Source organism: Python bivittatus, unplaced genomic scaffold, assembly GCF_059951505.1.
Source record: "Python bivittatus isolate LINGU-HERP-01145 unplaced genomic scaffold, Pbiv_v1 ctg000220_np1212, whole genome shotgun sequence".
NCBI classification, from domain to species: domain Eukaryota; kingdom Metazoa; phylum Chordata; class Lepidosauria; order Squamata; family Pythonidae; genus Python; species Python bivittatus.
The window spans coordinates 2,214,835-2,239,578 of NW_028277048.1; the positions used below are offsets into that span (position 1 = coordinate 2,214,835).

Here is a 24,744-nt window from a genome sequence, read left to right on the forward strand (position 1 = left end):
TTTAAAGATCCAAACCAACTCTCCTGCTTAGCAAGCTGTAGGATGCCAGAATCCTTCCTATCTGTCAAATATAGTTGTTGGGTGTGAGCAGGGGAGCTGAAAAACTGGAGTTTAGATGAGTCTTTGCACATCTGAAAGTTTGAAATGGATTTTTTCATGTTCATGTTTACTTTTGAAATACATAAAAATACAATCATCTTTTTCTTGAAGTAAGTTACATTGAAAATTAGTGGGATGTATATCTGAGCACACGCTATAGGACTGCAGTATAGTTATGAAAAAAATTAAAAACTTATCAGTTTCAGCACATTATATCCTGTTTTTCTAAATCCTACAACATTTATAATTAATCTAGTTATTTGTTACCTATAGATGAGCCTTTCCTGTAAGGAGGTCTGATCCAAAGTCACTCAGAGAGCTCTGTGGGTCAAAGTGGGGACTTGAATCTGGGTCTTCCTAGTTTCAATCTAACTCTCTAATCACAAAACCACATTGGCTCTAGTAGTAATAGTACTACTGGCTCTCATCTAGACTTATTTACAGGGAAAACTTTAGATAAGCAGAAAAACTAGACATGGAAAGAGTGTCAGCAAAAATACCCATTAACTATCCATTAAAGGGTATCAGCAAAATTGAGAGTAATTCCAGTCCACATAAGGGTTAATAAATTATCCAGCTACCAAGGGAAGGAGGAAAGGAGAAACATGACTTGCTACATATAGACAAAATGTAGATGTTTCAGCTTTTTAAAGCAGTCTATGGCAGGAACAGAGTTTTTAAAAAATACCAAGTACTAAAAACGGGTAAAGTATAAATATTTTTGTAGATGGCAAAAATATACTAAGTTCTCTCCTAAGATACACTATGTAAAATGAACTTCTAGCTTAGTCTTTTTTCTCTGCATAAAAAATGTCATTCTAGTCCTAACTCTAAAATTAACATTGCAGCATTTTGTCAGGAGCAGCTTCTTCCCCAGCAACTGCAAATACAGCAATGTAAAGCAGGTACATACACAAATGGGACCCCCTTCCAATTCAGAGTCTGGCATAATGATCAGGTCCAATAGCACCAAGTAATTTAATCCTTGTAAATGTGCATCGGATTACACTCCATGTGTTTAAACTCTGTACTCATGAATAAATGTGATTATTTGAATTTCTGCGTGAAGATGTTTCACATTATAAAAGCCAAACATTATTCCAGCTTGTGCTTCCATGATCTTACATATTTCTTATTTCTTAGAAAGACATGCTTCCCATGGAGAAATGCTTGAAGTGATCTTATGTCAGAAATGATGGGGGGTGCAATTCCACCCACATTTACCTGGGATTAAATTATACAGAAAACAAAAAGTCTTACTTTGATGTGGACACGCACCTGATGTTGTTTCTCACTTTCAAATTAAAGTGCTCTCTGCTAATCCTTGAGACAGCAGGAAACTATACCAGCATAAAATGTGCTATCCCTACTGGCAATAGTTATCCTGTTCCAAGCATGATGCTGTTCTTATTTAGAATGCACAAAGCTCATTGAGGATAGGGTCTAGTGAATTTTCCTAGCTTTGTTTCCTTCCCCTCCCGACAAGCACACCCAACCGGCAGGGAAATGTCTACCAATCACTGTCCTTGCCAAGGAATGGGTTAGGGGCTGTTGCAAGTCTTAAGGCAGAGGGCTAGAGTGGCATGTTCAGCATAATTCAGGCTCCTCGCATTCCAATTTCCCTCCTCCAAATGTACTATCCTTGGTCTAAATTATTTCAGTTCAGTGCCTAGAATAGCCCTCGGCATTCCATAATAGTATTAAATTCCATCTCCACCTTTCTCTGATAACTGCACTGAAATTCCTAGAGGAATCCAAAGTTTTGGATGCTGATCTGCATCATGTAGAACAGCTGGGGCAGTTTAAAGTTTTATCAAATGCCCTTTTTATCTGCATTGTGTCTAATTTTCTTTTTCAGAAAAAAAAGACAAATATAGATTGCTTTTTTCCACACATTGAGTAAAACCACTGTTGTTTTTAAATAAAGTAAATATTATTTAAAAATAACAGTGGTTTTACTCAGTGTGTGGAAAAAAGCAATCTGAACAGGATCCAGAGAGATAATCAGAAATCTCTGAAGATATTCCGTTTCTGGAAATGGTTATCAGGATGATGAACTTGCATCTCCAAATGCATCAAAATTACACTGAATATCTGGACCCCTTTCACCCGGGCTTTTTGCTGGGGTGCGGAACCAAAACTGCCTTGGCTGGGTGACCTGTGCTGGAAAGCAGATGTGGTTCTGCTGCTTCCTTTGGATCTCTTAGCGGTTTTCCATACATCAGTCAAGATACAACTGCCTAGTGGGATTGGGCCGTAGAAGCAGGGATGCGCAGTGGTTCTAGTCCTTCTTGTTGGGCCATATCAAAAAGAGGCGCCAGGAGACTATCTTGTTCCACATTTAGGGAAGTGACCTGTGTTACCCCTTATCCTCCAAGTTGTTCGACAGCTACATGAAATTGCTTAGACAAATTATCCAGAGAGTTGGAATGGGATGTCATCAGTTCGCTGGATGCCGATGACACCCTACTCTATTGCACTTACATTCCAACTTAATCCAATAATAGGCTAGACAAGATGGAAGTAATAGAAAATTAGATTTGGGGACTGAAATTCAATCTGCTTTTGACACAGTTCATCTTTTCTAGAAAAAAACCCCAAATGTACAGCCCTTAATCCCCAGCTATTACTGGATTCACAGGCGATGGCTATGGGAAGGAGTGCTTTTCCACAATTATGCCTGGCACCCCAGCTGTGATTCCTCTTGATCTGGTTGGATTTGGTAACAATTGACCCATGCCTGGGCTATTACAATGTATTCTGCATGAAGCTATTGTACTCTTGAAAAGGGTCTGGAGGTTACAGCTGATGCAAATTATAGTAAGCGGCTACTGCTAAGTCATGCAAAGCAATGGACTCATATTATGCCTTTACAGAAACCACCTCCGCTGGTTGCCAGTCGCTCATCAGGCACAATTTAGTGCTCCAAATGACAACCAGAGGAACCGTCTTTCCCATTTCCAGCTTCTCTGACCCCTGAAATCAGCATGAAAGGCCTTTTGAAGATGACCTGCTATCAAGAGCTCATCTACCTGGCATGCAGGAAAGGACCTGCTCCCGTGCTGTTCTCAAGCTATGGAATGCATTCCCTTGTGGGCTCTGCTTGGCCCCATATTGTCACCATTCAGAAAATCTGTAAACCATTTTAACAGGTTTTTGTTACTTGATCTCAGTATCAATGCTAGTGTACATTTTAATTAATAATTGTAACTTTTTTTATTCTGATTTGTAAAGATTTGAGTAGTTGCCTTGAGAACGTGTCAGCAGGGAAAGGTGAGTATAATTTATCTTATGTCAAAGACAGGCAGTCTTTGCAGCACTGAAAGGGAAGGCTAAAGAAACTGCAGTCCCATTCCAGTATGTATATGTTTGCAGCCTTTCACTCACATCACTCACCATATACCACTTCCTTCCCACACCCTCTAAGCTGAAGCAGGATCATCAGGAGAAGGAAGGGGAAAGCCAAGGCTTCCTTTTTCCTTGAAATGACCCACTGCAGATCACTGGTTCCTTACTGCCATCATCACAAGTGGGAAACTGGCTACCGTGTTCCTTGCAGCCCACTGATGCAGAATATATTGCTTGTTTCCTGCCATAAATAGGAATGGGAAACCAGCAGTCCATTTCCTGTTTGTTAGTGAACTGTTCTGATCTACAGGCCTGTGAGAAAAATAGGTTCCCTGTTGCTCCTCAGACTGCATGTGTGGCCTGCGGGTTGACCTATTCAGGCTGCCAGTGTTTCTCATCACAATGGTCCTAGTTTTTAAAATACTAAAAACCAAACTCTGGCAGGTTTGTTTGGTGTTCAGATGTCTGTTCACATAGAACCTGGCATCCAAATTTTACATCAAAATTGTTTTGGATGCTGATCTGCATTATGTAGAACAGCTGGGGCAATTTAAAGTTTTATCAAATGCCCTTTTTATCTGCATTGTGTCTAATTTTCTACCCTGTCCCATTTTGCTTAATAGCATCATTTTAAATAACTTTGGTCTTTGGCTATTTTGGAATTGGAACTGGGGTGGAAGAAAGATGCCTGGGCAACCAAGAACGAAGAAGTATAGCAGGGAAAATGAAAGAATTCACATCATCTCATGCATGCATTTTGTAAAGTTAAAAATGAACCTCTACCCTCTGCTAACCTAGTTTGAAGTGTTTTCCTGAGACAGAGCAGGAGGAAATTGCAGACAGAGTTAAAGAAACATTGAGCATATGTTCCAGAAGGTAGCTGATCAAAACACTTTTCTCCCAATTTCATAGGACAATATTCCTAAGTAATTACACACATTTATTGAGCTTGGTTTCAAAGCCATCTGTAGCAATGGCCTTTGGGGCACTGACACAGCTCTGAATGCAATCTTTTTTATCTTGGGAGAGGCAGACAACATACGGGCAATTTCAGCCTGAACAGGGTTTATTGCATTATACACAGCAAACAAAGAGTGATCTAATCTACACAGAGTCACTTGCTCTGACACCCACCCTTGTGATAGAAAGTTGGGGGGGGGGTCAGAATCAGTCAGATTTAGGCTTAGCAGGTACACATGTATACAGATTTTACAAATTCTGAGAAATAATCTGGATTATTTCAGAAGGGAACTAGATACATTTTCCTTCTCTCCTTCAGAAGCCTCAAGGTCACATCTCCACAGGTGAACCTACAGTTCTCATACAGCTGAGAGGTAAAAGGCAGGAAAACAGGAGCTAGGCACTGGCTTCAGCTCACTGAGTTCCTGTGTACTCTGCACAGGAAGGCAGAACGGATCCACAAATGGGTCTTTTTTTCCCCCTGAGTTCTGCAGAACTGATGCAAATAAAGTGTGGGACTGGCTCACGTGGGAGACCAGTAACTAGGAGGCACTTTTAATAGCCAAGGACACTGAAACACAGCAGGATCTAAGGCTACATAGGATGCAATCACAGCTTTCCATCCTTCTTTCTGTAGCGAGTGCGACGTTTGGTCTTGGCCTCAATGATCTGCTGAGATTGACGCTTCAGGGCTGCCCTTGTCACCACATCAGCATCATCCTCTCCACTGTCCTCATCATCTGTGAAGAGACCAAAAGTGTTTCACAGTGCCATAAGCCAAGGAACATTATCCATCATGACAGGAGAATATGGTACACTAACCATGGGTGGTAAAAGTCTGCCATAAAACAGGCCAGAGTCAGAAGACAACAACTCCATAGCTGTACTATAACCGAGAGAGATAATGTGTCTGCACAGCCAAAGCCATGAGTTCAAGGCCACTAGAACTGTACAAAGAGAATACTGGTACTTACGCAGGAGTCATAAAGGCAAATTATCAGAGACCACAGCCAAGTGGTGCAAGACTGTGAGAAATCTGGACAATCAATTTCCAGATTAAAAACAAACAAGCTGAAATTTGCACCCTGTGTATCTTATATAATATACATAGCATACATTGTTTTGCAAAATTTTATTGCATTTTTTCACATTATGAAAAGCCAGAAAGAAATGCTAAAGTACCACTCTCAGCACTGAAATTACACCATCCAGAGTGGTAAGATTAGAGCAGTCAACAATTATATTAAACATATAAATAAATGAAATGTTATGTCACTTCCTTCTTTTGTTTGCAGGCCTATCTTAACAGCCATAAAGGCAAGCAGCTTATCCTTTAAAAAAGTACTGAAAATCTCAGAAATTCCACAGAATCATGGTATAACTAAGATCATAAACAGTCCAGAGTCATTGGAAAACAGTAACTTTAACTGCTTGATAAGACTTGATTCTGGACTCCCACCACCTGTTGAACCCCTGGATACAGAGCCACAGAAAGGGCAACAGAGATCATCTTCCATGCAAAGATCTCACTAGACATATGGTTTCTATTCTAACCCCTGCCAAGACTGGCTTACTCACCATAATACATATCCGGCTTCTGCGCCATGGGCAGTTTCACTCTGGTGTTGAAGGTAGGTAACCTCCTCTCAAGTTTAGAATAAAACTGCAACAACACAACTGGACTTTAGATTGTAGACATGGGGGAGGGCAACAATGGCTGGTGCACTGAGGTAGAAGCTAGCAAAACTGATAGCTCAGCAATTCTGATCTACATTTTTCTCCCCAAATCAATAGTGCTAATTCAGAGGCACAGAAGCTCATGAAACTGTATAGCACACCTCATTCAAAGAAGTGCAGGTAGGAAAGAAGGAGCTATTAATATATACTGGGTAGGGTACTGCATTTTGGGCTAAAAAGCAAAATTAAAATTCTTCATCAGCCATGTACTTCCTAGGATGACCACTTTCATTTGGTGTTTCTTTCCTTTTATAATATGGAATTAAAACAATTAGCCTATCACAAAAATATCATCTATTGGCTGATCACAAAACATGCTTAAACTAAGTCAGTGAAAGATCTAGCAGCTGCATTTGCATAACATGCTAAACTTGGTTACTTCTAACCTTAGTTTGCTTTTGTGGCTTAATGCGTTGTGCAAACCTAGCCCATTTGATTAATTTATGGTTCACTGATTCATGCAAGCTCAGAAAAGGGGCTAAAACACTGATCATGTTAAATATGTTATGCAAACACAGCCAAGTTTTTAAATTTGAAGTTTGTATGAGAGACACTCAAAATGCCACCTAATGGGGCCAGAGGTTTAATAAAAATTGTCCTTCAAAACTGGAAGGCTTTCTTATTGGTGCAGAAATTTCAAAGTGAACTTGGGCAGGCCAAGAACAGACCAAGGACCAGTTTCTGTCTATAATTATATGAATCATGCATACAGCCAGAGAGTGCCATTAAAAGTCCTGCCAACTGTTGTAGCATCTTTACTATGGTTACTGATCAGCATGAACTTCTGTAGAAGCCTGCAGGAAAAGTGCTTTATTTGGTCATTTGTAAATAAAAAAAATATTGCAAAAGATACCACAGATCCAATACCATCTCATTCAAGGGAAAATCTAAACCTTGGAGTGTTGCTTTTAGAATTTCACTGCTTGGTAAATTAGGGAGCAGATAACTGTAAAAAATCCCTATAAAACAATAATGTCTAGTCAAATACATTATTAAAAGAAGATAAATCTATCTATCTTGCTCTTTAGCCTGATCTGGACTCACCTCCACCTCTTCAATTCTCCGGAGAAGCTCTGTCTTGTCTCGATCCTTCAGGGATTCTACCAAATACAGCAATTTCTCTTCTGTTTGGGCCATGAGATCAAGAACATACTCACTCGCTTTCTCATCCAACTCCATAGAAGCAAAGCGGCTATCTTCCTAGGGAAAAGAAGAGCTGCTAACTGGCCCGGGTTCCAACACAGCACAACAGGAGAAATTTGCTAGAAAGCTAATCTGCCCAGGGTCATAAAGAGAATCACAGCAAAACATCAAATGTATTGTTTTTTAGTTGCCCTATTTTAAAACTTACTGTTTCCATTAGGACAACAAACCTTAGGAGTCTTCATAGTGTTTGCTACAAACACTAGCCTCTCCTATCTCCATCTCTTTCCTTCCTTCTGTCTTCTATGGAAAGACACAATCAGCTCTCCCTTTTGAAAACTTGGGCATGAGAAACAGCCATGGTGTTAAATAAAGAATGAAAATGGGAAACCTTTGTATCAGCTGGGTATCATGCAGTTTAGAGGAGTTCTTCATTAGAAAACTAATTGACCCCACCCTAGGCATGGGTGATTGATGACTGCAGCAAGTAATTGTTTAACACTCACCAGCTTGATGTGCTGAAGTTTGGAAGCCAAATGTTCCACTCCAGCCTTGGCATTCAGCAGAACCCGGTTCACTTTGTCCAGATCAGCTTGGGTTGAATCACGCCTCTTTTCTTCCTTTTGTAGGTGATCATGTAACTCCTTCATCAGGTTCTGAGCTCTAGAGCAAAACAGAAACAGTGCTGGACTCCAGAAAGGAACTTATGAACTTTGGCTCCTAACTTTCACTGCTCAGTTTGCTACTTGCTACACACTACTTCATACTGGATAGCAGAAAAGAAAGGTTACCATTCTGCAGGCTGGTGATAAGCAAGTGCTGCTGATTATCTCACAGCCAAAGTAAAGCAAGTTGAAGTACTCACCCCACTTTCCGGGCCTCTCCTGAGTACTTAGTATGCTCTAATTCACGTAGCAATGCATCCTTCTCTTCTTTAAGCTGTTCCAGGGACACTTCATTCTCATTCTTCATTTCCTCCAGCTGCTTGAATGTTTCTTCTTGAGCCAGAAAACAGGCCACAACATCCTATCACAAGACCATACCGTTGACAAAGCATCATCAATCAATCCAACCTGGCTTCTTCCTACTTCACAGGCTAGTCTTTGCATGCAAATCAGAGACAATATGCTTATATACCTCTGAGGAAAGCCTGCAGATCTTATCAATCAATTCTAACACATTCATCTCATAAAAACAGTAAGGAAACTCCATGACCAACATAGCCCCCTGGGTCTATTTGGTTTTTAATAACAGGCTGGCCTTCATCTTACAGCTTAAGTAGCCAAGTTGAAAGGGGAGCAATGTACAGCACAGAACTATATAATACAGCTCTGAGATAGGGAGCCGAAGGAAAGGAATGGGAGAACTCTGACAGTACCCAGAGCAACCTCAACAAAGGGCATCATTTCAGTTTAATATCATTTCATTATTTTGATGGGAAGGTCCTAATGACCCAGGAATGCAAGGACATCTAGGAGCAAGAAGATGCTTTCTTAGTCTGACTGATTTGAGTATCTAGTGGTTTTCCTTGATAGATCAAGTCCATTTGAGATTGGTTCACAGAGCAGCTTGGAAAAAAACCCCACAAGGGTCTGGAGGTTTCAGTGGGTGGTCTTGTTCAGAAGCATAGATATTGAGGCCAGGGTTTGACACTGAAGTTTCAGTCTTGAAAGGCAATGAAACATTTTAAGCTAGAACAGAATATAAACCAGAGAGCATAATTGTGATTTTCTCCATCCTCTGATTGTCATGGATTCAGTGACTCCAGTCCCACCACAAGCCACAGATTCTGGGCACTGATGGAAAAGATCCAGATTTTATATTCGTGGCTTCTTGTAACAATGGAGTCTGCAGAGATAGCTTCCTTGGAAACCTCAGCCTTCTGCTGGCTGAGCAGCATTTTGCTTGGGGACATAATGCCCAGGCTGTGGGTGGAGATGATCATACTGTATTAGTTTTATTAGTATACTGAGTGGGTGGATATCTATGGGAATGGGCAAGGACAAGTACCATTGCTAGGCAGAAATAAGCCTCCAATGCTGCAAGGTCAATGTGATAAGAAAAATTAACTCCTTCTCCAATACAATGAAAAAAAAATAGCTTGCTTGGAAAAATTTAAGACTACGGACAACTCTAAATGCGCTACCTCCAAATTGAATGACTAGTGGCAGCTGGTACATGGAGTAGTAGGGCTGTTTTCTAGTCACACATGAATGATGAGTGCCCTAAGCAACTCTTGATTTCTGGTGTCAAGTGTGCCTTAGTAGGGAGTGATCATGGGATGAGCAGGGAGCTGCTACAAAACAGGGCTGAAAGGGTACAAATCAGAACTGAGCTTTATAATCAGCTCCTCGGACTAAGAAACAAAAAAGATGGATAGCTAAAATTATTTCAGTCTGTATCACCTTGCGTGTTATTTTATTTTCTGGTATTTTTCTCCTACTGATTTTGATTGATTCCTACTGAGCTAGCTTAAATTCTGTAATGGCATATTCCAGATGATTGGTGGATTTGCTTGATTTCTATTCATTGATTGATCCAGCAGCTGAATTTGGGTTGCTATGCATATGAAACAGAGATTTCTTTTTCTGAGTTCTGGGGTCCAGAAAGTGAATGTCTAAGGACCATTCATGAGATACCATTTACAGTGTAAGCGAACGTGACCCAATAGGTGTACTGGATCAAAGTAAAAACCTACCTAGATCAGTATTCTGTTCTTACCACACCAAGAGATGCCAATGGGAATTTCACAAGCAGGGTATGAGTGTAAGTCCATTCTCTCTTTTTGGCCTCCTTTATTACCTGTTTGCATTTTAGTGCAAGGTTTTATTCAGTTTTGTCCTCATTTGGACAAGATTTCTAATTTCAGAAGAGTTTTTCCTCCTCTAATTTGTCATTGTTCATTTATCATGCAGGATCCTCTTGGATTCAGTAATAATTTTTCTCACTTGTTGCATATGTTCAAGTGTTTTGGGAAATCCCTGAGCATTCTAGAAAAAAATTGGATCTCTTGATTTTCAATTTCAGTTTCTGTGTTGCCACTCCCCTACGTTTTGAATAGTCACTTTGTTCAACATAAATGAAACTTGATGGCACTGTAGATACTATTCTAAATAGTTCCATGGCGCTCACATTTTGTGCAAGGAAGTGGATGATATTTAGGATTAAGTCCAGGGGGATTTCCCCTCCATTAAATTTCCATCTGCTAGGATACTAAAAGGCTTATCAGTCTTTTATCCAGCTGTATGAGGGCTGATTTAAGTCACCCATTACCACAAAACTTTCTCCTTTGGATACCTCTCCAATTTCATTTTCTACTATAATTAGAAAAGTTCTAATTCTAAGAGTACCTTGAGAATTTTTATCAGAGGAATGGCCAAAATGATATTGTTATCCACAACAGTTCCATGGAAAACCTTCCCTTCTGGGGTTTCTGGTTTGTCTGACATGCCCTTTTGAGGTACAGAGCAGCACCCCCTCAGTGTGCTCTCCCCTTTTCTTCTTATAGGGTTTCTAGAAAGATGCCCATACCCTTCCACCGTGTCTGCTATGCCATTCTATCCAAGTTCTTCTTGAAAATCAAGTACTCCAAATTCTCCATACCTGCCCAAGGACTTCAATTCTGTCATTATATAGACCTAACTATTTTTGATGAGGGCTGAATGGGAGGCCAAAAACCCTCGCTTTGGAAAGCGAGTACAAAGGATTTGCAGCACATAATACACAAAGCTCTTACATTAGCCTCAGTGACCCCAGTGGCTGCTCGGACTTTGTCAAAGTTTTCAGATGCAGTGAGCACAGCCTGTCTGGTCTTTAAGATGTTTGATTTCTTAAACTGAGGCTCTCTAAGCAGATCTTCTGTTCCAAATGGGATACGATCCTTCTGGGAGTGCTGGAACAGATAAAATACACATGGGACATGACAACTGTAGACCAACAAATAACTGTTTCATGACTGTTTTTTGATTCCACTTCTGTATATACATACCAAAGCACAGATTTGCTAGTGGGGGCCAAAAGTTGGCATCATAATAAAAATCTCAGTTTTCAGTTAAAAATGCAAGGCTGTTTCTAGTCTTTTAGCATAGCCTGAAATCTGTCATGCATACATATGTTTTTCCAGATGGACAGTTTCTTTATGACCATCCAAAAGACACTATGCTGCTATTTCAGATAGAAGACATCATTACTTGGAATAAGCTATGTACAATTCTGTGAATAAGGCGGATTGACTATGGTTTGGTTCACATGGTATTTTAAAATATAATATGGCTTGCTTGGTTTAACATGTTACGTACATCCAGCCACTGTGGCTTGAAAACTATAGTTTATATGACAGGATGATGGCTGAACTCAGTAATTATAACATATTTAACAAACCATGGTTAAACCAAGCCATGGTTTAGGGCAAATAATGAATCTGCATATTGGGGAAGGGACAAGAGTTTCCAAAAACAGAAGATGACTTCAATGCCTCACATATATACTTTCTCTTGGCTCCAAAAATGTATAAAATTAAGTAGACAGATGCAATTAATATTAAAATTAATTAATTAAATTAACTAAAAATTAATAATAAAATAAGTAGACAGACACTTTGCATGCAATTAGTAAGGGTTATATAATTCAGCCAATGGAAGGTTGCTTTTTGAAAACTTACTGAAACACGTTAGTGTGATTTTTACACTGGTGATGGAAGTATTAAACTTCTCCAATTAGTGTGCTGCAATCCCAATAAAAAGGGGGAGTGGGGGGATATCATTATCATTTTTTAAAATCTAGTTTGACTCCAGGATTTAAATTCTCAATATTAGTCTCATGAAGCCTGCTCCCCGCCCACCCCAAATTATGGGGGGATGTTGCATCTTGTACACAACCTAGAGTTCCTTGGGTTTGAAGGGGTCAATACATAAATCTTATAAATATATAAATAAACCTTATATTTCCTGAGAATAAAAGGTGCTGTTGGAAATGAGCCAGCAGGATTTGAAAATGGCTGCAGATATTGCTGCCAAAAATTTGGATGTATTTAAAGACTAGCTATGCCAGCTTGATTTAGGAGGGGTAGGGCTCATATCTGCTGTTTGTCTGGTAAATTTAACTCCTTTTTTTACTAATATCTAACAGCTTTTTTCTCTTTTCTTCCCTTCCAGGACAGCTACCTCTTCCCCATCCCTATCCTGTTTTTTCTGTTTGTTTGTTTGTTTATGCTGTTACTACTGGAAACAGGACAAATTGGTAGATGTGAATATTTGCCTCTTTCTCATGTGAAAGTGGTTTTTATGTGAGAAGGAGAATGGTTATATATGAAGAGGAAGGATTAATTTTTAACACGTGATGGCTTATTTTACAGGCAATTAATTTTAATATGTAGTTTTTATTCAATTAATTTATGTTTTTGATGTGGCTTTTAAATGATGTTACTTCTACCAGGTTTGTATGTTCTTAAGCATATATACATATATGCGTGTCACTCGGCCACACGTTTATGGAAGAGTGAGATATTTACAGGATTAGTTTCAATGGGAATTGGCAATTCTAGGTTGCTAAAATAAGAAATCTAGGCATTGCACAGACTTTTGTTTGCATTTTTTTTTCTATTTTATTTGCGGGGGAAGAGCATCAACTTCAAGGTCATCTTCCTTTGTGGTAAATATGGTACATCTTTACCTTCATGGATATGCCAGGCAAAACATTCCCTTGGCCAGTAGTCAAAGTGAAAAGAAAAACAGGCAATCACTTCATGGATAGCAAAAAATCCTACACTACCCGTCTTTCTGGACGTTCATTCTGCATTCTCTTTTCTTCTGTCATTTTCTTTATGTCTTTCAGTTTCTTATCCCGAATCTTTCTTTCTCGGTAGATGGTTTCTTCTTGAGTCAAAAGTTGCTCCTGCATTGTAAGGGGAAGCAAACATGACATACTGCCCTGATCTGCACACTTCTGTTACTCTTAAGCCTGTTTGAGATGGTCCATTAGATATACTGATGTGGTGATAGTACTGGTTTTTCCAAGTTGAGAATCCCTTAAAAAAGGGTTGGATCAATCCATGGAAATTATGGAGATCAATGGCTATTGGTCTTGATGGCAATAGGACTGCCTCTGAAGGGCATCTGCTGGGAGTCTAGTGGGCTTCCTTGTACAGTTGGTTGGCCACTGTGAGAACAACTGCTGGGCTAAAGGGCCCAGGGGTTGATCCAGCAAGGCACTGTTTATGTTCTTATTAATCTTTCCCCAACCTGTATGGATCTTCTCATAGAAATCCACCCCATTTGCTATATGAACCTTTAATGAAAACTTCCAGGTATAACAAGCAGAGAGCTTATTATTGGGCACATTGTTATGAACATGGAGCATATCAGTTATTTCCTATTTATTTTTAGCAAGAGTTTTTCCTAATATGATTCCTCTAAAAAGGCCTTCAGGACAAATCATAAGTTATTTAAAAGCCTGAAATAAGAAATCAAGAAAAAATGGAAATGATGTGTCTGTATACAAATGTAATTAATTCTGCAATATTATGACTGCAGATAAATAACCTATAAGATAGATCTCCTTACATTATCCTGGTACATCACCTGAGATTCACCTGCACACTCCTGTATTTCTAAATGCCATGCCATTTCTCTCATACACCTTTGGCAATGTGGCACCCTCTCTTTGATTGCAGCTCCAATGTTTCCTTACACCGCTAATGCCCATTAAAAATCGACCAGTCTGGATAAACCAGAAACCAATAGCACCTATCTTAGTTAGATCCTAAGGTATGGTTGTGATGCTGAACAAAGCAGTTACATATTCTCTTCTACTGCTGATACTTCATCTTTTATTTAATACTGTGCTGATCCCATCCCCTACCCTAGCAACATTACGAGCATGTTGCGCCTCAGTGTTCACGCTTTCCAGATCTTGGAGCTCATGGCGCAGGTGTAAGATTTCTGCTTCCAGGGCATCCAGCTTGTTCTGAAAGTGCAGGCTTTCCTCCTGGAAAGGGGATGAAAATTCCAGAGTGAATTATGGAACAATCAACTTTAATGCTCCACATTCTCCATCGTGGGCCATGCTCAGTCACTAGAATTGCAGAGATACAACAAAATTCTTGAGGTCATACAATTCTTAAGTAGTCCATAATCCAGATATTAACAGGAGTTCAAAGATTAGACACCCCCGCCCCAGGAAACCCACGAGCAAAAGCCTTTATGTTGCTTTTAGGTTACTGCAAATTGAGTAGCCCTATACTAGTAGTGGCTGAAACATATCTTCTTTCTTTCAAGATGATGGGGAATTGGCTAGAGTGGCACCTCCTTTTGAAATAATCTATTTGAATGAATGCATCATACCTGCATATGTGCTTTTAGCTTCTTATACATGTTGGTGATGCGTACAGCCTCCTCAGTCTTGAATCGGGCCTTTTCCAAGCGGTTCTCCAGTGTTCGCAGAGTCTGGATGCAAAGAGTAGCAAACTAAGATAGCAGCTGAGCCAAGGATGTTGGAAAGCCTCCAAAACTCCATCCAATTCATATTGGCCCCTGTTGCAAGGTGCTATACAGTTGCTGGAAGGTGAGCAATTTAATTGCTTTACAGTGCCTCAGTGCCCCAAAGAGTCCAATTTTCCTTCTCAGATTGTGGAATTTAACAATTTAAAAACAACACATCTCATCTGGAGTAACTCATACCACATACAGCCACAATTTACCCATTAGCCTGGCCCAATGTCCTGGGGAAGAGCCAGGTCTCCAGTGTCTTACAAAAGGTTGGCAGGATCAAGGCCAACTGAATCTCGGGATATTCCGTGCTATGGGGTAGTGCTGCAACAGAGGTGAGCTTCCTTCCTTCTATTAGGCATCATTGTTTAATAGAAGGGTCCCAGAACATGAAAATAAATTATTGGAGACACGCTGTCCTGCAAATACTCTGTCCCTATGGCATGAAAAGCTTATATATAGTAACCAGTACCTTGAGTTGCATTTGGAAGCCCACTGGGAACCAGTGCAGCTCACAGAGTAGAGGTATTATCTGGGTGTACCAAAGTACACTCAAAACCACTCTTGCTGCTGCATTCTGGACCATCTGTAGCTTCCAAGTGGTCTTCAAAAAAAGACTGATAACCAAGACAGGAGTGACAGTGAGAAAGGCCTCCTGGTCTAGGAATGGAATGTCCACATTAATCACACTACTACTGAAGAGAAGTTTCCCAATATTTTTCTGAGTTTGGGGGAATTTATAAACAGAAGAACATGGTGGTTGCTTTCTTGTTAGATTGCATTGTTTGGTTCTGCAAATAGCGTGAACTGTAATTTTGTAAAAGTCCAGGACCTCTTATTGGACACTTGGGATCTGGTTAATCTTCTTCCCTTTTTTCAATGTGTATAGCTTCAATTGTATGACAGGTATTGTATATGTAAAATGCTGTTGGGCATTTTATTTATTTTGAGCATCCCAGAAGAAGAGTGACCAATCTGTTTGTGGTCAGGGTTCATTCTTAAGAGATGCTTTTATTATCTAATAAACAATTTAATCACCTCAATATTTCAGTCTGATTACATAGTAAGTAGCAATTGCATATGACTATAAAGGGCACTCCCAGAAAGAGGTTTTATCAAATTTAAAAAGGCAGAAATAATTTTTAAAAACCCAGGATGATAACAAATTGATTATAAATGGAAGACAGAAATATGTGGATCCAACTCTGCAAAAGCCCAATCTATAAGCACCTGAAACTATTAAACTATTTATAACTTCCAGTGAAGGATTTCTGCCTCTATTTTCAAAAATGCTATTTTTTTCTTTAAGATTATTATTTTGCTTTTCTTTTGCACATACAAAAACACAGACAGCTGCAGAAATTAATCATACCAAACAAATATGTGTCTAAACTTTTAGTACGGTACTTTGTATTCCAATTTAATCCTGTAACATATGACCTCCTATGTGGGTATAATGCTAGAAACTGAACCAGGAATCTTTTCTACTCAAACCAAATGTTGCAGCCCTGTATTATGGGCCCTTTTCTGGAGCCCTTGTTCATCATGGCTAAAATGTAAAGAGCTAGTGATTACAATGCGGAGCACACATTCAGTTTATAGCACGTATCTGCGTAGCATACTTCTTTATTTTCAGATGGAGAAATAATTCAAATCTGAGTAGCAGAACATTCAAAATGGCAGAGCATCTCTATCAATACTATATGGAAAGACAAAGAAACCTGTTGGATCAATTAATGGTTAGGATCCAAGAGACTGAGTTTTTGTCCATTGCTTGGAAATCTAATTGAGCTCCTCCTTCCCTCATCTCTCTCTGCCTTGATGAGCTTATTAGCTCATTAGGGTACATAAATCATGTCTGTTTTTTTTAATACTTACATATAAATCAGGTAGTTAGAATAAGGACAGAACTAAGGGAGACAACAGCAGACTTGTTCTTTGCCTCCCTCTTATGGTATGTTTACATAACTTTCCAATAATAACCAACAAATTACATATTACATTAAGCTTATAATTAGCAGCTGCATGCTTGTTTTTTTATTGTTAAGCAGCTACAGTAGGGGAGGTGATTAGAAAATATAGCAAGGGAGAGACAGAGAGGAAAAAAAATTATTTACTCCTGTGACAGACCCAATCCAAATCAGCCCTTCCCTCCTATACCTACCAATTCTCCCATGAGGACAGCTGCCACTTGTAAAAAATGAGAGCTGACATCTAATAATATCTGGAAGGCCTAAATAGCAAAACAACAAAGAATAAGAGATCCCTTAGTTATCATTGCACTCCACAAACAGGAGTTGCAGGAGGAGCAACAATACACTCACTCACCTCTGTTTTAAAGCATGACCCTCATGCTCTCTGAGTGACTCTAGATATTGGCTTTGCTCAGACTGCTTATCCAAAGCACACTGAAGCCATTTGCATCCCTTCATGCACTGAATCCTTTGGTCCCTCTTTTGTAAGAAAACAAGGAAGGCAAGAGTCCTCACTCTCAAGCCTTCCCATCCTACTGCATCCACAACATCTTATTGTGCTCTGCACTTTTAAAAGAGAGGAAGTTCCAAGCAGCCTTCAACACAATGTTCTGAGGTGTCATGGCAATCCTTTATTTTAGCTAAACAGGGAGGAAAGACTGCTCCTATCTGGATATTGGAAAGGGGCCCCAGCCCATGTGAGGAAAGCTCAGGGAATATATTGGCTTCCTCCTTCCAAGAGATTCAGGTTTCTCTCACCTTGGCTGCCTCAATGTTCCCTTCTTCCATTTCTTGCATATCATTGATTTCTTGTGCCTTGGTACTGTATTGAGTCTGCAGCTCTTCCAGCCTGAGCTTCCTCATCTCCACTTGATGCTTCAAGTTGTTTAATTGATTGATTTTCTCACATAGTCGGTGATTGATTATCTGAATAGCACCCTTTAGAGCAATGAGGAAAGGAAAACATTTAAAGGAATCTGAACAATTGCATAGGCTGTTCATTTACTGAGGAGAGGAAGATTTGGACTACAGATAGCTAAAAGTCTTTAATAGATTTGAAAGTGTCTAAATTGAGGAATCTTCCTTCCCATGTTGCAGAGGCATTTGCAGAATCCCATGGTTTTGTCAGAATGACAAAATGAGTGCCATAACACAAGCTTTGCACCTCACTGCATGTACAAAAGGGGCAGAGCTTGCATTGCAATGCTTGTTTTGTCATTTGCCCCTCCACCCCCACCCCAACCTTCCTGTGGGTATCCAGATCATTTTGTGTTCACATATTATTTCATCTGAGCAAACAGACACTGCAAAGCCTGAGAAATCTGTTTTTCAGTAAAGGCAGTTTTTCCTTTCAATTCACTCAGTTTTTGTTTTCCTCATTTCACATTTAAAAAATTAAAATATGTAAAGAAAAAATATTTAGCAAAAGCAAAAGTAAGATAAACCCCACATGCCACAAACAGCTAGATGAATTCCTTAATCTGTAAAAATAATTATCTGTTTCTAATTAGATTCTGATCAGATTGAAGGCATGGCTGGTTTCTTTTGGCTAACCATAGCTAAGTCACTGCAATGTTCCTGGTTCAAATAAAATATTTATTTGCAAGTAGCCTGAAACAGAGTGAAAATTTTTAAACTTTTCTTCCCAGTCATGCTGGAAGCAGAGGAAGCATGTGAGCCAGTAGTGCGTAGGACTTCATTTTATGCCAGCGGCATAACATATTTTGTGATACTTCAAAAGGGCCCAAAGATGCCAGTGTTGACATCTCTCTAGTGTACTAGGAAGAGTAGTTCAGAAATAGAGTGCCATTGCTGAAACGATTTTTTTTTCTTAAAAGCAAAGCATCTCATCTCTAAAAGCAAGGTATTTAGAGAAAAACTTTTACCAATCAGCAAATTCATAAAGTATGGATAAAGTAGACCTTCAAATAGTCAAGTAGAGCTTTTAAAGTTAAAATCAGCACATTTGTATGTAGAAACAAACTGAAAGCACAAACCTTTTAAAATTGGTACGGTATGATCATATCATTTAGCCTGGTTATCGTTTGTGGAACCTGGAGTTTTGGAGTTAACATAGTCAAAAACAATACCAGGCATATTGTAGTCTAATCCAAAAGTATAATCTTTTATTTATAGCCCTGAGATTTGCTCTTTTTTTGTGAACAACCACAGGCTGGAATCCTATGCACACTTGTGAGAAATAAGTCCTGTGGAACTCAGTAGAGGCATGTTACATGGGTGAGCCTAGAATTCTACTTTCAGATTTTTTTTCCTGTATTCCCAACCTCTCAAATTTCAGTTTTCATCTATACAATGAACTACAGAAATGTTTGAATGATCACTTACCTCCCCAGTTTTATTTTTCACAGCTCCTTGTTCAGTTGGATGTTCATGGAATGCAGCCTTAATTACTTTCTCTTCTCCCTGGAAAACAGCAACAACAATCCAAAATAATTATAGTCATTATGTGAAAGTAACCTACATCCACATTTCTTGAAAAAAGAACTACCATCATTGGCTGGGTTTCAGTATTAATTTTTGTTGAATAAGAATTAGTAGCCTAGTTCATACATAATCCTAAACCATAGTGGGTGGGTCCATATATCACACAAGACCAAAACAAACAAATCAGATTATGGCTTTACATAATGCCTGAAGTCATCTTATGAGTAGAATAAATGGGGGATGAGAGAAGGACGCAAGCAACAGACCCTTCCAAAGCTCTCCTTCCTTCTTTCTTTCCTTCTTTTAAAAAATACAGAAGATATACAGAAAAGGCTTAAAATACAATTTTCCAAGAAATACTACACAGTTATAATAACATCTTGCTAGATCAGCATTAGGAAAGAAGCATTTGAGCTATCAAGTGACAAGCAAGCCCATCAGACACAATGGAAAGGGAAGTGATTTTCAGCAAAGTTGTAAACTGCAACTCTCCTTTTGTTCTTCATCACAAACGATTCAGCATGAGAGGGTTTACATATATACTGGCAAAGAGCTGCTACAGTATTCCAAACATGACAGGAACAGCCATTTGCCTTTATTAAGCTACCAGATCTGGGCAGAAAAATACAGACAAGCTTCAGATGCCAAGAAACAGTTTTTGTGTTCTGACTCTCTTTGCCATCTAGTGGTTGTTAGGATTTTTGCCACCCTGCTCTGGCAGCCACACATTTATAGTCAATGCAACCAGAAATTTCAGAGCTTGAGAAATGAACCTGCCAGTGACAAGTTTCAATTTGGCAAAATTGAAAATCATCTGCCCTGAAGAGAGGAGGTAGTAAGCATAGCAGGCTGTTAGAAAACTCAGTTGAAGAGAACAGCCTGAATGGAACAAACAGAGAGCTTAAATATATTCTACCAAGAAGAGAATATGTGGTTAGAGTTGGGATACTTTTCTTTTCCAATGTCATACCTCATGTACCCACAAGAAAAGAAGAGCAATAGCAAAGATATGAAGAAGAGGTGGTGGTCATGATTTGACAAGGGCTTACTGAGACAGCAGGAGAAAGCCATGAAGCTCACCGCTAGGAGGTCTGCCAACTTCTGATGCAATTTCTTATTCTCCTGCCTCAGCCGCAAAATAGACTCCTTGTTCTTCTTGATGTTCCATTGGGAATTCTCATAGAAAGCTTTCCGGTCACCTTCTGTAATGAGCAGAAATGAAACTACTCTGCTGATCAGTTACTTACTGCTCATTGAAAAAGCCAACAAGGCCAAACAGTCCCAGGATGACAGGCTGGTAATTCTGAATCAACTTGCATAATGTGCCAATAAAATGAAGGAACTAATGCAGTAAATCACCTGTGGATGACAGAGCTTCTTTCTATATGAATTTCTATTTATCTGCAGAAAATGATATTTTGAAACAATTACTGTTCATCTCTCCATTTCAAGTCTGAAAACAAGTAAGCTTGTAAATAACTTTCTCATACAAGAAAACAGAAACCCTGTTTGGTATAAAATCTCTCCCAGGCACATTCACTAATCCTATATTCCAGCAAAAATAAATTAAATTGAATATATGTTGCTAACTTTAATTAGATTATTGATACTATGGGAATATTTATATGAATACAGACAATGGCACTGATAAAGCTAGCATTTCCCCAAGTCTAACTGGACTTGACAACAATAAGAGTATAGCTGTGATGTGATCTTACAATGTCTTTCTCATCCTTATGGGGAATGTTTATACAAAACCATATCATTGTCAGATTCTTGTTAAATACAATTGTGTGTGTTTAATTTGAAGGGCTGAGCAAAGAACCCTAAGACATGTGAACAGCCTATTCATCCTAAGTAATAAAAAAGGATTTTACAAATATTTGTTTATTTTTGTTAATTATTAAAAGTTTTTTTATTAATTATTAAAAGTTTTTACATAGTTAAAAGACAAACACAGAAGTATATAAAGAGAAAAAGAGAAAAGAAAAGGTTCAGAAAAGAATACAGTTAAAGACTGTAAAAAAGTCTTTTGGGGAAAAAAAGATAGTTAAAGAAACAACTTCTGCCCTTCTTTACAGCAGCTACAAACTCTATCCCTCCTCCCTCCTTAACATTACAATAATCCCTTCATCCCCTTATTCAATCTTGTTTCAATTGTCAAATCCAGAAATCACCACTTCATTTTTTCCATTTTCAGCAAAAAGTCCATAAAAAGTTTCTAGTCTTTTATAAATGTGCTTATTGTTTTGTCCCTGACCAAACAGGTCAGTTTTGCCATCTCTGCTAGTCCTGACATCTTCACAATCCATTACTCCATTGTCAGTATTTTAATATTTCTCCATCTTCATGCATATAATAGTCTTACTGCAGTTACCATATGTCAAATCAGTCTTCCATAAGTCTTTTCTAATTAACTATCCATAAGTCCCAATAAAAAGAGTTCTGGTTTCATGCATGGTAAAATGTCCCTTCATGTTTTTCACATTTCCAACATTGACTAGAAGTACCTTTATACATCTTAGATAATTCCTCTGTTGTCATATACCAATGGTACATCATTTTGTAAAAGTTCTCTCTTAAATTATAATACATTGTGAATTTCAGTCTCTTTATCCACATTCTCCCCCATTGATCCATCTGTAAACTGTAACCAAAATTCTTAGCTTATTTTATAATGCAATCTTTAACTTGTTCTTCTTCTGTTTCAAATTTCAACAAAAGTTTGTACATTTTTGCAATCACATGTTCATCATTTGTACACAATTGATTTTCAAATTCCATCTTATGTTGTTCAATCCCCATTACCTTTTTATCTATATTAAATATTTATCTTAATTGTGCAGGAATTTACAAATATTTATGATGTCACTCCCACATTATAGTGCAAATGAACAGATACCCATTCATTTGGCAGCAGAAAAAAGAAAGAAGAAGCAGGGCTATTTTATTGTCTGTTAACAAACCTATGGTTCTTCTCAACTACTGTCAAGTCAGCAAGCTTTCTATAAAGCTACTTAAACTGCTTTGATCCCAGTCAGAAAAAGAACTGCAAATGTAGAAACAACTACCTAACTTGCTTTGTGCTTCTTCTTGTTTTCTTATCTTTTTCTCCTCATGTAGTATGTCTTTGGAACAGAGTTTCTCAAATTTTTCAAAGGCATGGAACAGTAATCTTTTTGCTTTTTTGAGGAACACCAATTACAATTTGTTTTAAAAAAAGAATATTTAAATGAAACATGCTTCAATAATATTCTTTATATCCCTTTCCACTTATATTATTACTTCTAAAATGATAAATGAACTTGTGTATGACAGCATATTTCATCTCATTACAGATATTGAAATTGATAAAGGGTCTTAGCTGACATAAGATTTGGCCTATTTCAATAGTTACTCTTAGTTGTAACAAATGCCAAAGATAAATTTTTCCACAGAAACTCTTTTCAACTGTTTCAATATGAAGTCTGTGGAGAGATCTGCCAATATCTCTTCTACACTCAAGAACAGAGAACTTGTTTGACTAGTGAAACTGAAAGAATTCAGAACCTCTTTCAAAACCTCATAGGAACAGTGGTATTCTACAGAACATAGTTTAGGAAATACTATTTAGAGTACATCCCTGACAACAGGGACTCTTAAACTGAGATTTGTAAGCTGTCTGGGAGTTTTTTGATTTGAAGAACTACCAGAAGAGTTTTAATTAAAAGTGAATATACATGGATTACTAAACAATTGCTCAAACAAAACATTTCTGTGAATTTGTTTGCAAGATTAATTTACTTTAATAAACTAATGTTTATGTTCCAGGAAATCCTTATCTAACTTCAGATTCCATTGGGATCCTTCTCTTTTCCTCAGCAGTAATACCTCAGATCAGAAGGTATCTCCAATGTTACTTGTTTGTTTTTTACCTAGAGACTCAGACACATAGAAAGAATGCAAGTTTACAACTTTAATTGTTCCTTTTCTGAACAAAAAGCTCCACTCATTCACATATCCGTGCATACCTACTCAATTTAAAATTTAATAGCCAGGCTAGATTTAAGACTTTGAACAGATCTCATATATTCCATCTTTCATACATGTTCATCACACAAACACAGCATAAAGCTACACATTATTACTACATCCAAGAATATATAATAATGGGCATTATATGCTAGGGACCACATTCTGGCTTTAATATACTGATACATGTTTTACACAGACACTACACTCTTCACAAGAGTTCAGTTTTTTAGACTTAGATCATAATGTAGTTCTGATCATCCCAGGTTCGAGGATCTTTTCTTTCTCTAGCACCCAATCAACAAAATGATAATTAAGATCTAATTTATAATGCCAAAAACAGTGAATGAAGTAAATCTTTTGCTGAGCAATCTGAAACTATGATCAGCACACAATATATGTAGTTATGGCAAATAAAGTATAACAATTAAAAATTCTCTATCTAGGGAATTAAACACAAAGAGGTTGGGGAAAAGTTTAAGATGATAATTACTCAATAGAGAGAAGGGCAGAAGGTATAATTGTATGTTTTTTCTTTTTCTTATGTCTTTCTTTTTACTTTATTTCTTATTTTCTATTTTTGTTCTGTATATTTTTAATACATTGAATATATGTATATGTATATGCATGTATTATGTATATGTATATATGTATTTATCTGGCCTAGTTACTCTTACTTCACCATGGAAATTCACAAGAGCAAGGAGTCTTCCCCTGGGTATAATGAGGCTTTTTTCTCAATGCACATAGTTTTGCAATGTCCTTTTCCTCTCACCCTCCACATTTTCAGCACCCCTTACCTAGAAGCTGAATCTTGCTTTGCAGCTCCGAGATCTGCTCATGAATAGGGGGCTTTATTCCTTCCAGATGTGTTACTGGCATGACAGCGGTGATGGTGGCGAGAGAGTGGAGAGTCAAAGGGCTGGAAAGATTAAGTGGACGGGAGACAAAACACCAGCGTGGTTCAACAGGGTTCCTGGGGTAACAGTAGGCAGAGCCAAGTCGCAATTCTTCGGGTGCAGAGGGTTAACAGGGGATGCACTGAAGAGGAAAATGAAGTTGCCACACGCATAAAGACACACTTGAGAGCAGCTGGTGCTTCGGCCTGAGGATTCTTGTACCCCTTCTTCCGTTTGCCTCCTACAAAGGCTACTGCTCCTCGGCCACCGCCGCCCTTCCAGGCTTTCCCCTCGCCCTTTGTCGGCGGCCGCCGCTCACTTGCCCATCAGCATCCCTACGCCTGGATTGGTCTCCATGACAACCACTTCCGATGCAAAGCGCTCATTGGTGGAAGGAGCAAGTTCTGCAGGGCATGATGGGAAAAAGGTCGAACTCTCCTTGCCGCGGCCAAAAGTGAGGCGGGAATTATCCCTCGTTATCGTCACGCAAGAGATGAAATGGAAATGTTTCATTTTCCAAGTGGAACAAGCAACAAATGAAGGCAAACTGCCGTTCAGTCCTTGGCCAATCGTGTCTCGTGACGGCATGGGTGGGAAAGGAAAGCACTTCCGCCACTCTTATGATGGTCACGGAGGAAAGGTGAA

General features: G+C 38.7%; 1 protein-coding gene across 1 annotated transcript; it reads right to left on the reverse strand.

The window, feature by feature from the left end:
• Window positions 1–4,353: 4,353 nt before the first annotated feature.
• ODAD3 (outer dynein arm docking complex subunit 3) lies at window positions 4,354–24,611 on the reverse strand. The gene is made up of 13 exons (XM_007423039.3): window positions 24,001–24,611; window positions 20,270–20,391; window positions 19,091–19,168; window positions 17,504–17,683; window positions 14,628–14,729; window positions 14,146–14,271; window positions 13,057–13,179; window positions 11,024–11,179; window positions 8,153–8,313; window positions 7,794–7,950; window positions 7,189–7,344; window positions 5,986–6,070; window positions 4,354–5,147 (listed from the first exon to the last, which is right to left on the reverse strand). The coding sequence occupies exons 1-13, from the start codon at window positions 24,080–24,082 to the stop codon at window positions 5,017–5,019; spliced, it is 1,659 nt and encodes a 552-aa protein (XP_007423101.1). The 5' UTR covers window positions 24,083–24,611; the 3' UTR covers window positions 4,354–5,016.
• Between the last annotated feature and the right edge of the window lie 133 nt (window positions 24,612–24,744).

Coding starts and splice junctions, on each gene's coding strand:
- ODAD3 (XM_007423039.3), bottom strand. CDS start 24,082: ATGCCAGTAACACATCTGGAAGGAATAAAGCCCCCTATTCATGAGCAG. Junction 7,345..7,793: donor AACTTCAGCACATCAAGCTG/GTGAGTGTTAAA, acceptor TCTTTTCCCTAG/GAAGATAGCCGCTTTGCTTC. Junction 6,071..7,188: donor GGAGAATTGAAGAGGTGGAG/GTGAGTCCAGAT, acceptor GTGTTGTTGCAG/TTTTATTCTAAACTTGAGAG.